The 14,047-nt window shown below is 39.4% G+C and overlaps 2 protein-coding genes across 3 annotated transcripts in view; both read left to right on the forward strand.

Annotated features, from left to right (window-relative positions):
* tra2b (transformer 2 beta homolog) overlaps positions 1 to 2,342 on the forward strand; it is a 39,603-nt gene extending 37,261 nt beyond the window's left edge. For both annotated transcript variants that reach the window (XM_084314551.1, XM_084314552.1), the window contains exons 6-8: positions 806 to 1,042; positions 1,288 to 1,406; positions 1,875 to 2,342. In XM_084314551.1, the coding sequence (XP_084170677.1) occupies positions 806 to 1,042; positions 1,288 to 1,406; positions 1,875 to 1,885 (367 nt within the window). In that variant the 3' untranslated portion in view covers positions 1,886 to 2,342. The remainder of the gene's footprint in view (positions 1 to 805; positions 1,043 to 1,287; positions 1,407 to 1,874) is intronic.
* Positions 2,343 to 6,550: 4,208 nt separating this feature from the next.
* Positions 6,551 to 14,047, forward strand: part of igf2bp2a (insulin-like growth factor 2 mRNA binding protein 2a) — a 260,008-nt gene continuing 252,511 nt past the window's right edge. Inside the window, exons 1-2 of the mRNA XM_084314649.1 lie at positions 6,551 to 6,885; positions 8,111 to 8,171. Coding sequence (XP_084170775.1) covers positions 6,711 to 6,885; positions 8,111 to 8,171 — 236 coding nt within the window. The 5' untranslated portion in view covers positions 6,551 to 6,710. The remainder of the gene's footprint in view (positions 6,886 to 8,110; positions 8,172 to 14,047) is intronic.

Raw genomic sequence — 14,047 nt, forward strand, 5'->3', positions numbered from 1 at the left:
TCAGATGGTATCCAAATGGATTATTCCAATTCCTGATCGCCATTCCAAAAATCGATCCTTTTATTGATCCTACGTGTATACTGTAAAACACATATTACACACTGTGCTGAGGGTCCAGCATGAATCTGATCGGCTCCGGTTACATGCGTGAGAAGTAAAATGTGGATTCCGGATTTTTTTTTCTCATCCATTTTCATGGAGTCTAATCCAAAAGGGTGCATTACCATCTGGGAGACGATAGGGGGCGCTTTTTTCACATCTGATCGCCTGGTGGGGCAGGCTTACCAACGGTAGACTCGGTTGATTAAATATGAATTCAGATCGCTAATAAAAAAAATAAAACGAGAATTCTCGTGATGGGCATTCAACCCGCGGGCTGATAACCCGAGATATCTCGTTATGGGTATTCAAAGTGTTAATGAGTCTTATGTACTGGTATAATGTCTTCCCACCTGTAAATTGTTTGCAAATATTGTGGTGAATCTGCATTTTATTCAAGTGATATAACGCTGAAGAGTTAGATTTGTAGATGGATAATGTTATTTGGAATGTTAACACAATAAATCAAAACATAGGTCTGTTTTTAATCCAGTCTTTACATTACCTACGTAACCAAACCAAACTCAAAATACCGCAAATGGTTAACTCAAATGTATGTTGTCTAGTATTAGTCCTTGTATGAAGAGCTCAGTCAGTCGACTAAAGAATGAAAACGGTCTCCATTTGAATGTATATGTTTACATTTGGATCACTGATTGGGCTTGTGAGATGAAATCTAAATCATACATCATATCTTCTTGTTTAGTGGCGGCGGTGGTGGTGGTGGTGGTGGTGGCGGCGGCGGCGGTGGTGGTAGCAGTCACAGTGGAAGCGGTGGTTCATCAAGTGGCGGCCCACGGCGGTATTCACGTGACTGTGACCGCGGTTATGAACGTGGATACGAAAGCAGAGGAGGCGGCTACCGCGACGAACGCTACGATGACCGGGAATACAGCAGGGACTATAACAGAGACAGTAACAGGGACAGTAACAGATCATACAGGTAAACATCTCTCAGTCTGCAGCATGTCATACTTATTGTAATGTGATAATAACCCAGTATAACTAGAGCCATCACATTTACAAGTCATTGAGTCTATTCCAAGTTTACAGGCGGGTGGTATTTTCAAATCTAATTGTTGAGGCTGGAAGCTGTGCACGTTTGTAATTGGGACAGTAAGAGCTTGTGTACTTTGGGGTCTATAATGTTTACTCATGATCCGAGGATTTGATTTTGTCTCATTTCAGACGGCGATCTCCATCACCGTATTACAGAGGAGGAGGAGGAGGAGGAGGAGGGGGAGGAGGGGGGGGAGGGGGAGGAGGAGGATACAGGTCTAGATCCCGGTCACGTTCCTATTCTCCCCGTAAGTCTTTCTTAAAAAAATAAGAAGAAAATAGGGATGCACTGGTATGGGATATGGGGTCGATACCATGTTAAAATGATACTGGTATGTGATATGGGGTCGATACCACGTTAAAATGATACTGGTATGGGATATGGGGTCGATACCATGTTAAAATGATACTTGTATGGGGTCAATACCACGTTAAAATGATACTGGTATGGGATATGGGGTCGATAACTCAATCAAATTATACTGGTATGGGGTCAATACCACATTCAAATGTTGATGCTAAGAGAAAAGCCAAGCAGTGATGCTTGATGTCGGAAGCATGTTACATTCTCTAATGGTGAAAATGGATAATAGCTTAGTCTTTTCTATCCAACAACCCATAATTATTAATGGTCTATATTATCTATACTGTTAGTAAAAGTAATGGATTGGGTCGGTCCGCCATACCTCATCCCTACCTATGTGCTTATTTCACAGGTCGTTATTGAACGTGGAGTATTCCGATCCCGTGAACACGGCAGTGTTGTTTCAGAGAGTTGGGAAACATGTCTTTTGAGTAAGGTTTTTATTAGGTGATCATGTTACTTTTGTTAGGAAACTACATGACCTATATGTGTAATTGTATTCTAGTTGGATTGTAAAATGGTCTCAGTTGAAACAGCCTATGCTGTCATGTGCCTCCCTTTGTTGATTTTTTAATGGATTTAAATGCCGTACCCTTTTTTCTTTTCACAAAAGTCAATGTCGCTTACTGACTCACTCACTGAGTACGACTGGCAGACCGACTGCCCCTTGTTGGAACAGGCGTGAGTGGCCTTTTTCTCTTTTTTTATGCAAACTTTGAGGTGATGAGAATCCATGTTATTTGATGAGAATTAAATGTTTGCTGTTCTCCATCTTGTATGTGATTAAAAGGAAAATGTTTTACAGTTTTATTTTCTTCAATTACATCTCCTCTGTATTTTCCTTTGCATGTGTTTGTAGTTTTTCTTTTTCTTTTTTTTTTCTTCTTTTCAGCCAAAGTCCCTTTAATCAAAAGTAAACCTGGTGCGAGTTAGCGTAACTCCATTGCAAAAACGATATAGCATGTGGGTTATCTGAAAGGGAGGTGCATTGGAGGTAATTGGCCATATTCAGAAAAACGAAAATTCTCCTTTTTTATGCTTTAATTTACTTCAATAAACAGTGTCTTAAAGCATGTTTCATTAAGATTATTTCCGCTTCCAAATTGCAGAGAAATTATGGTATTGGTACTTTCTTTCTATGATGAAGGTTTTGACAAACATTTGAACCTCATCACCACCAACAGTCTTGGTTAAGAGAGACACATGGAAATGGTTTTCATCGCAAACATTTGCACCTTAACAGTTTGAGTGCCAGCCATTAACATGGGAAACATGGTTAAATGCCAGGACCCACTTCAATGATAGCGTTGTGAACGCATAATCTCTCTCTTAAATTATGGCTATGTGTCTAATCTGCCTGTCGTTTATCAATGACTTGTTTGCAGTCAACATTGTCGAAACGGATTGTTTTTTAATCTGTTCATTTTCGTTTTATAGCATTTTGAAAAGCTAGTTTTTATAGAAACGTCATTTTTCGGCCTATTTATGAATCGTTTTCAAATAAACGCTAGATTATCGATAGTATATGTGTACTTATGCACGCTATAGAGGCGGGCTGAAAAATCGATTCTCTCATTTCCTCATCAGCGATCACAGCCACACACACGCATAGGGCAAACGCTTATATCTCTGTGAAAACAGCTCTGATTATCCTAAGACTGGTCAAATAAATGCCTTACCTGAGATCAGATGTTATCCAAAAAGATTATTCCAATTCCTGATCGCCATTCCAAATATCGATCACGCTTATTGATTACAGTGTTGGGTCCTGTAAATACATAATCCACGCATTTTCCGGGCCGGCGAGCACAATCGACCTTCAGTTTGCTTGAGGGAAAAGTAAAATGAGCAAACTGGCCACCCCCCCTGCATCAGTGTAAAGTAATGGGGTGCAGTTACACAGGGAGAGACGATAGGGGGCGGTATCTTCCCAATTGAGCTCAGAGAGACTGCAGCACTAACCCGAGGCTCGATTGATAATGTGAATTCAAATCGCCAATAAAAAAGAAAACGACAAACAAACGCTATATAGGGTCGGGGGCACTCAAAGGTCGGCATGAACTAACGACAAAACGCGTCCGTGGCACTCAATGTGTTAAGCGATTGGTGTATTATTGTGTCAGTGAGGACCGATGTTGCACGTCTCTCAAAAATATTTTTTTCCCTCCAAAATTTGACCCGGTCCAAAAACTGTTGTATGTTTATCCTCAAAAGATTGTCCAACTGACCTGAAGAATCATCTGAAAATTTAACGTTTGTTTTATGCAAGTGGTAGTTCCTTGTTCTGAAGATGACTTGTCAAGTTATACACTCAAAAACGGAACAATTTGGAACATATTCCAATTAATGTATGGTATATCCCCTTTTCCACAACCTATGTATCAAGGATCAAATTATAACAAATTATCCTTCAGTCAGAAAGTGTAAGTGTATTCTGTATATATACCGGTAGATGTATTTTATGAGGGAGGAAAGTGAGAATTTCATCCTTGGTTTTCCCCAACAGCCATAAGGCGCTCATCCAGTCATCTTTTGACGATGGATGTACATTGTATTCGTTTTTAATCATTCTATATGAACAAATCACTTTCCACCTCATGCATTAAAAGTATTGCCTTCAGCTATAATATAACCTGGAACTGGTAAATGAGGCAATAGATGGAGGATTAGATAATAATTATTTAAAATGAAGGGTTAGTACCTGAATAATGTAGGATTATAATGTACCACCAATGGACTCAGCAGCCGTGGTTCCAGGATTAGAAACTAAGGAATAGCACAAGGTCAGGTTTTTCAACTAATTACTGCATTTCCATAGTGTTTATCAGTACTACACAAATCACTTTACAATGGAATGTAAACCTTTTTCCATTTTGGAATCAAACTCATAATTCTGCCAGTGTTAGTGCCGAGCATGCCAATTGAGCCACTGAATATCTACTGGACATGACCTGTTTTCTGGCATTTTCTAAATTATTGTCTTATTAGTTATTACATCTTCACTTTTATCCATGTGCTCCAGCAACAACGAGGAGAGATGCAGCCTTAAATGTATTAAAATACCAGGAAGTGGACAGTTTCATCAACATTAAACATTCTGAAAGGACCCCAGTTTATTTCCTGTTGCAGAGTTTGCTAATGCAGTGGTGGACAGAAATAAACGTGGGTCCAAACTGTTCCCTCTATAGCAGCAGAATTCCAGATTTCAACTGAGGGGCCTCAGCCCTAACACCGTGAGCTGTAATCAAACCCATGATATCACACGGATGTATTCTCAGGGTAGCGCAGTAGTCCACTCAACAGATCATGTTACCTATTTGACATTTGCACCGGCCTGTTTTGCTTTGTTGAAAGGAATATGAAGTACAAGAAGATTGAACGCTGTTCTTGTTATTGTTAATGGTTGTGTGTGTTTTCTCAGACAATTTAGTGTCGAGATAATCAAATCACATGGATATGAAATTGTTTTGAAAAAGTTCTGTCTACTTGTATGATTTATGAATACTGAGAGGGTAGTGCAGTGGGTTTAAACATATTTTTTATGTATATTTACCTAAATATTTTCATTTGAAATAGTCTTATTTGTCAATATTGAAGCAGTCTCACATTATCTCCGGTAATGTATTTTCGTAACCATGAAATTATTAAGACAATAGCTCAGAGTGAATATTATCAGATGGAATTATAAATATTGTATTCTTGTTTATAATTTATACATGCATACAATTGATTTAATCTAATCTAGTATAAAATCCCTGGCAGAGAGGAAATAAAGCTATGGTGTGTAAAACTGATATAAAACAGCCCTTTAGTTGGGAACAGGACTGAATAATTCTCAGTCAGGTCAACACTGTTTTCAGTGTCAACAGAAAGTAACCAAATTATGTTTTGTAAATAGGGCCATCTCTCAGACGTTCCACGGTTCACGCTCTCCATATATAAACGACATGGAGTGAAGTTGGTCCACTCCTGTCATTGGCAGCCTCTCCCCACAACAGTAGGGTGGCAGTAATGTTCCAATAAGGCATAGGCAAGTGTAGAAACAACAGAAGGCTCCTCCCCTGGAGTACTGGTGTACAGTAGGTATAGCAGGCAAGCTACTCGCATCCATACCATACAAACACTATTTTTGCTAAAGAATCTCTTGACTATAATCCTTTACTTAACCATTTAGGTAGACCATATACGTAGATTTGAAATCTCAGTGTTTTTTTTCTTCATGAGTGACTAGCCATAATGAAAGGTCATGTTATATGGAGAAAGGATGCAGGTTCCACCAGACTAGACCCAAACTGGTCTGATGCCATAATTCCATCTGTGGGATTATGATATGAGTTGTTGTATATAGTTACCAGTCCTCTTTCTGAGGGGTCAGATAGAGCAAGCACCCATATACCTCTATGGACTGGACTAATAAAACGAGGTGGCCCCTATAACTTTATAGGAAGATCACTTCACTTACTATAAATACATTCAGGTGATTTATTGCCACTTGGTAAAGGGTATAACGTGACTATTTGACACATGATGTAACACAAGGGGTGGAATTATAATAATTCATCAATCACAACATGTGTTGACTAGTGGCCTATGCTGGTTGCAGGGTAGCACACCCCGTAATTGATTCGTCGGCGGGGGGCCGGTGTCACCGTGTGGCCCTTCAGTTCCGTGACAACAACACGGGACTTGCTTTTTCCACACAGTAGCCTTTTGATTCCGTAGCCGAGACCCATCATGGAACGGCCCTTATGATTTGATGCAATAACCCATCTACCTCGCTTTAGCCCAGCCCTTGCTGAATGTACCCAATGATCACCATGCCACTTCCATACCATCATGCACTTTCTATACTGAACCACGAGTGTTCAAGGCCACATGCACCTCCAAAACAAATGTTCTGATATTTTAAGGCAGATTTTATTTAGAGGCGGTGCTTGTTGGCTCCAGAGTATAGCGTCGTAACGACACTTTTTCCAACCCCAGTTAAGAGTTTGACCAGGGGCAGAGTTGGTGCTGGGGGTCGCCTAGCCTAGATATCTGGGGGGTGATTGCTGTTTTTTCCAGTAGATTTTTTTTTCTATTTTTATTTTATTTTTTATTTAATTTTTTTTGTTATCATTTTTCTTACTTTTCTGAATCCGTCTCTCTCTCCAAGATTTGATACCATATCGAGATTTTCCTGTAGATCATGAACAAACTATATGTTGGCAATTTAAGTCCGTCGGTCACAGTCGAGGACTTGAAACAGCTCTTCGGCGAGAGGAAGCTTCCAGTGGCCGACCAGGTGCTCCTGAAGTCCGGCTATGCGTTTGTGGACTTCCCCGACCAGAACTGGGCCATAAAGGCGATCGAGACTCTCTCTGGTAAGTAGTGGACCTGGCTGCGGGGATGCTGCTGCTGCTGCGGTGACAGACATTCACACAAAGTCAGAACCGGACAGATCATAATAACAATATGATAGTGAAAGAAATGTGAAATTATATTCATTGCCTTTAATTAAGCAGTATTTCGCTCGGGACAGTGTTGTTGGCTTTGCGATCACACAGCAGTGTCAGAGTTTAGGTTACCACTTACCACTCAGTCATGGTCAAACTACATTGCGTAAATTATAGATCACAGGACACCCTCGGGAGTATAGTGTCTGTATGCGTAAAGAAAACAGCTACTCGTCGTAAAGGTAATTAACGCGCTATAATACCTATATATTCGGAGGTTCTCATAACGCGAGGCGCTTTGCAATCACCCGTTGGAATGTATGGGATGGTCTGATGTTCGGGGTAGGCATAATTATTTTTCACTTATTTTTTATCCTGATTTTATTGAAACGAACAGACCAAAGGAACCGGGGAAAACTTGTCAAATCCATGTTCCTATGATGTCTGGGAATGTTTTTACGAGGTGTCTTGGTGGTAGGTGATGGGGGTCCGGAGGAAAAGGACTAATAAACAGGTAGCTGGGGGGACGAGGTGAGACTCCCGTTCCGTGCTGCGCCAGCGGCCACTTACACATTATCATAGTAACGAACAAACCAAAACATGTTGTCGGCCCGACCTTGTGCAACAAATCATCCCAGCTTTTTATACCAACAACACGGAAGAACACCTATAACAACAAGCCATTCTCTCAAAGCTTCTCTTCTTTGATCTTGCATTCTTTACGGAGGAGGGGGGGGGGGTACCCTCCTCATTGCAATGAGGGCTGTGGGAGTGGAGAGCATGGCTACCCGTCTCCCTCTATTACTATACTATAAGCTTATCAAGCGTTTGGCGCCGATTTCCTGAAATGTGATTCACAAAATGTCACACTGCGAAGCTTTATTATCAAATCGCCATGACTTTAACCAACACACTGCGATATGCAAGACAGTCCATTCAGAGTTGTTGCGTGGATACCGTAATTGCATGTTGAATGTGAGACAGTAACTTGTGAAGTGATTGAAACTGTTAGCCTACTACTGTACTGAACTACACCTACCAATCATGTCAAGAGTGCAGGCCATGATGCAGTGTCTTGTCTTATCGCTCTGTGAGCTTATTGTTATACTTTCATGATGTAGCTAATGTTACAATATCAATTTCATCCCTACAGGTAAAGTTGAATTACACGGAAAGGTGATAGAGGTAGACTACTCTGTTCCCAAAAAACTAAGGTAGGCCTAATGGTGTGTCTGATGCACATTTTGTCATGCTCTATTTATATGCATTGTGCCAAAGCAGGTTATGACCTATAGGTGGCCACTGTGAAATGTAGGGCCCTCTGTTTCCTTCTGCAGGTTTTGTTTTGGTCATAGGGCAATAACTACAGCACATAGTTCACCAGTGAGTGTACAATTTAGAAATATACGTATAGAAATGTAATCAAATTGTGATGATACAAAAATAAACCACGCCCCTGCAGAATACACAAGTGTATGATATGTGTTTAGGCCTATTTAATGTGGGCGCAATGGGCATTCACAAACATTTGAAAATCCGAGATCCATATGGCTAACTACATAGCCTGGTTCTCCCTTGAGGAAACTTTGATTACGGTTATAATGCACAATTCCCCCCCTCAAGGCTAATTATTTCCCATGTAAGTATAAAAAAAACACTGATTTCATTATGGACCTAAACACTGCAATGTTTTATGAGTTGCATACTAATCAAATTAACCTTCCATTGGAGTGTGTGTGTGTGTGTGTGTGTGTGTGTGTGTGTGTGTGGTGTATGTATGTATGTATGTATGTATGTATGTGTGTAGGCCTGTGTGTGTGTGAGCGAGCGAGCGAGAGAGAGAGAGAGAGGAAGCGAGAGAAATGGAGGTTGTATGCTAATCTATGGGTCAACCAGAAAATTCTGTGAAATCAGTTTTCTATTTGTCCAAAGAGATGTGATGAATCATCTGCAGTTTACAACCTAAGCATAAAGCTACTTCCTAGCCCCCCAGCCCCCTGCATAGAATGGAGCCCAAGGCTATAGACCTATATATATATGGCAAGGAATATCTTACTGCCTCAGAATGATAGCACATGGGGCTCTAACTTGTTTGTTGAGCATATAGTTCTACCTCTTCTGACTACAATGCCTGTGGGCTTAGGGAAGAGTACATTGCGTGACAAAAAGGTAAATATTCAAGCCCCTTGTGGAGGACATGTGACCCTTGCTTTATGCGCTTCCCCCGATTCCTCCCCCTCACGCCAGTGTTGGGTAGACTTTCCTGTGCAGACTCACAGCCTGTCACAGCCCTCTTCTGTTAGCTGTGCTACACTCAGGGGGAAAACAGAACACCAATTAAAAGATAAACAGTAAACAAGCCTATATGTGTTTCAGTATTGTCACTTTGACTGGGTTAAGAAGCGGCCTTTGTAGTTAGGTAGGCGCACTGTGGTCCTTGCCTGCGCCACTCCCCACAGCACTGCACACGTAGGCCATGGGAATGATTCAGAGGCTCATGATGGCTGCCATGATGGGCCATGGAGTGTTGCGGCCTCCTGCTGCATTCAACAATAATAAGACCAATGTGCTGCATTCAACAATAATAAGACCAATGTGCTGCATTCAACAATAATAAGACCAATGTGCTGCATTCAACAATAATAAGACCAATGTGCTGCATTCAACAATAATAGGACCAATGTGATGCATTCAACAATAATAAGACCAATGTGCTGCATTCAACAATAATAAGACCAATGTGCTGCATTCAACAATAATAAGACCAATGTGCTGCATTCAACAATAATAAGACCAATGTGCTGCATTCAACAATAATAAGACCAATGTGCTGCATTCAACAATAATAGGACCAATGTTCTGCATTCAACAATAATAGGACCAATGTGCTGCATTCAACAATAATAGGACCAATGTGCTGCATTCAACAACAATAAGACCAATGTGCTGCATTCAACAATAATAGGACCAATGTGCTGCATTCAACAATAATATGACCAATGTGCTGCATTCAACAATAATAGGACCAATGTGCTGCATTCAACAATAATATGACCAATGTGCTGCATTCAACAATAATAGGACCAATGTGCTGCATTCAACACTTATATGACCAATGTGCTGCATTCAACAATAATAGGACCAATGTGCTGCATTCAACAATAATAGGACCAATGTGCTGCATTCAACAATAATAGGACCAATGTGCTGCATTCAACAATAATATGACCAATGTGCTGCATTCAACACTAATATGACCAATGTGCTGCATTCAACAATAATATGACCAATGTGCTGCATTCAACAATAATAGGACCAATGTGCTGCATTCAACAATAATAGGACCAATGTGCTGCATTCAACACTAATATGACCAATGTGCTGCATTCAACAATAATATGACCAATGTGCTGCATTCAACAATAATAGGACCAATGTTCTGCATTCAACAATAATATGACCAATGTGCTGCATTCAACAATAATAGGAATATAACGTCAATATGTGCCACAGTGGGCCTTATAGGCTATTTGTGTGCCTGTAGGACTTACACGGAACTGGACAAAAGCGATGTTCGCCATGGCTGTGTTAGTCTTGTCTCTCAGTTGCTCTGGGTCCAACCGGAGATACCGCAGGGCGTTAATTTAATCTCTAAAATGATCCATCAATGAAATGTGTGTTGGCTAAGACTTGTGATTGTCTGAATTTTGTGTCAAGATATTGTAGAAATGAATTCTGTATGCAGAAATCTAATGAAATTATTTTTAAATGATTAACTTTTCAAGTTTGAATTTAACAGGAAATACCATTTCCCCATGAGTTTTGAATTGGAGCCGTTTCATCCAGCAATATAGGGTACTTACTGTACATTAGTAATTTACCATGGCTTTTAGATTTGAGCTCTGTGTTGATTTTTATACTTAACACTTTGAGCGCCACGTCACGGCTTTTCTCGGGTTTACGATAGTGACGTTGAAAGCCACGTCACGGCTTTTCTTGGATTTATTTTTTAAATTTTTTTTTAGCGATCTGAAATCATATTGCATCACCCGAGCCTACCGTTGGAAATCCAGGGGCCGCCGGCGATCAGACGTGAAAAAAGCGCCCCCTATCGTCTCCCAGATGGTAAATCACCCTTTTGGAATGGACTCAATGAAAATGGATGGGGGGAAAAAAATATTCCAGTCCACATTTTCCAGTCCACTGATGCAGCCGGAGTTACCAGAGTTCATTCTGGCGCCTCTGAGCCCCGCGGATCATGAGTTCTACTGTATACACGTTAGATCTATACACTTATCGATTTTTTCGAATGGTGATCAGGAATTGGAATATACCATTTGGATACCATCTGATGTCAGGTAAGGAATCTATGTTATCAGTGTTAGGATAATCAGACTCTTTTTCGAGGAGATATAAGCTTTTTTGTGATGTGTGCTCTAGCTGTTTCACTGTAAAATCCATGAGGAAATGAAAGCAGCTATTATCAGCGCGCGGCTCGAACGTGCGTGCGTGCACGTATACTATTGATCATCTAGCGTTTATTTGAAAACGATTCATAAATAGGCCGACAAATATCAACGTTCTGGAATATTCCAGTAAAAGGCGATTATCATAGAATATGTTGTTTTTCACCTGAAAACGGGTGCTTTTCAAAATGCTCTCAAACGGAAATGAAGCGATAAAAAACCAATCTGCCTTGACAACACTGACAGGAAAATGATTCTTTGATAAGCGACGGGCAGATTAGACACATAGCCATAATTTAAAACATAGATTAGGCGATATTAACGTTAACATTGGGAGTGGACCGTGGCATTCAAGGGGGTAAAAAGGAAAACACGGCGTGGCACTCAAAGTGTTAAACAGGTAGTGCTGTATTTCTAGTTGATGTCTCTTAAAATTCACAATTATTTTTTATTCAATGACCATCATATTCATTAATGCTATTCCAATATAGGCTATTAGAAATATACATTTGGCTAATTAATACGCTTGCTAACATTAATTTCCTTTATTATTCTTTATTGATCTGATATTATTGCAAATTATTCTTTCATTTACATAAACTACAGAAATTACACATTCTTTGATGTCTTTGCTGCAAAATACACGTGATTATAATAGGCCCAGTAGTTATAGCAGAGGGGAGGGGTTGGGGGGATAAATCAGTCATCAGGTATTGTTTTTATGCAGTCAGGAAGCTCTGTGTATTAGGTTTGTTTCATAGCTGGCCTCCCTGGTACTTCTGTCTTTGTTTCTTTGACATGACAGATTTTCTATCCTGTGGTGTGGAAATCAAAGAAATGCTCAATAATTTCAATAATTTGATGAAAAATTCGGATAGACTTTTTTTAAAATTCTGTCAGCTCAATTGGATTTACTGGTGAACTTACCATATATCCTTTGTAAGTGTCATTTTGAATTAAGTATTGTGCAAAGATATGGATTGTTGTGAACTTGTGATTCAATATCTCAATTAATGTTGTTATTTCAATGGCAATTATTTTACACTGAGAAATTAAATAGTTTCTAAACGGTCATCTTGTGTGTGTTGTTACTTGTGATTCATTTTAACCTATGGGTATTTGTAAAGGCTGTTGAGCCTTCCTGTTTCTGTAGATGCATACTAATTAAGTGAACACTCTTGATTTCATATAATAACACATGGTTGATTTGTAGTATATGCAAAAAGTAATGATATAGCTAATCACTAATCCTAACCTAATCACTATTTTATAATGCAGGCAGCTTATTATACATTTTGACTACGGACTTCAGTGATTGTCTTTTTCACTTGATAGAGTTAAATATCAGATTAAAAATATGTATTTTAAACACGTCATTTAATTGTCATAATCATAAGATGAGCTTGTTGGTTCTGTAAGTGTATAGGCCTGAGATATAAAGACACCTCCCCCTGCCTCCCTGAAATAATACCACATAATGTGGTAGAATAAAATAAATTATACGTTTTGGTTGAAAGGGTCGGCTATATAAAACAAATATGATTTTTGTTAATTTATAGGTTACATTTTAAGTGTTGTTTAGGCCAGCACATTTAGCAAAAATATTTTTCAAATGAAAACACACGCCTTATGATTTTGAATGTTATTCCTTTCAGATCTCTTTAGCCTTCAGTCTGTTAGTCTAAAGGTAGGCTACGGAGTAATTGTTGTTTTGTTGATGCATTTATCCTGTTACATTTAATTAATGGGAATATATATGGCTAATGTGAATGGGTGGTTATTAAACATGTTTTTGTCTTCATTCATTTGGTTACATCACCCGTTGTTTGCTCAGAAACCTTTTACATTTTGTTAGTACAATTAAATGAAATGTTTCAATGTAGGCTACAGCATGACGTTTTTAAAATAATAATTCCGTAAGAGAGAAAGAGAGTCTAATGTGCTTAATACAGGACAGTATAAATGAGGTGTTTGGAAGTGCTATAATTTTGGTGGAGAGGTAGAGAAAGTGTGGAGGAGACTGTAGTGAACTCTGTCTGGAAAAACAAGCAATGCTCTTCCATGTGATGTCCTGTCAGTTCTCTTATCAGAATCTCAATCAAGTTTAATTGGCAGGTACATTTACATGTACTGGTTGAAGTTGAGGTACATAACATCAATAGACTATATAAAAATAAGCAGACATACAAAGTATGTGGTATATAGCCGACCTGTTCCTGAATATAATACACTTTACACTATTCTATGTCCTTGTGTTGTTAAACACGTTGCTTTTGTTAAGAAGCCTTGTCACACAAATAAACCCTTTGGCTTTTAAGAAATTTGGGAGCAGAACATGTTTTTGTGAGCATTTGTGAGCAATGCAGTTGTCAATGAGGGAATGACTTATGTCTTTGAAAAGTTCCACACTTTCATGCCCCCCCAACTGACAGCATTGCTAACGAATGGCAAACATTCTCTGATTCCAATACCTCTGAATCAAAACCAAAGATGCAAGTGCTTTCTGGGTTGACTGAGAGGAACTCTCAAGTTTGTGGCAAATGAGACATGCTTCATAAAATATTTGGACAATCTCTTTAACCTGGCATGCCTGTGTCTCACGATGAACATATCCATAATCCTAC

The sequence above is a fragment of the Notolepis coatsorum genome, assembly GCF_963971535.1.
Source record: "Notolepis coatsorum genome assembly, chromosome: 5".
Lineage (NCBI taxonomy): Eukaryota > Metazoa > Chordata > Actinopteri > Aulopiformes > Paralepididae > Notolepis > Notolepis coatsorum.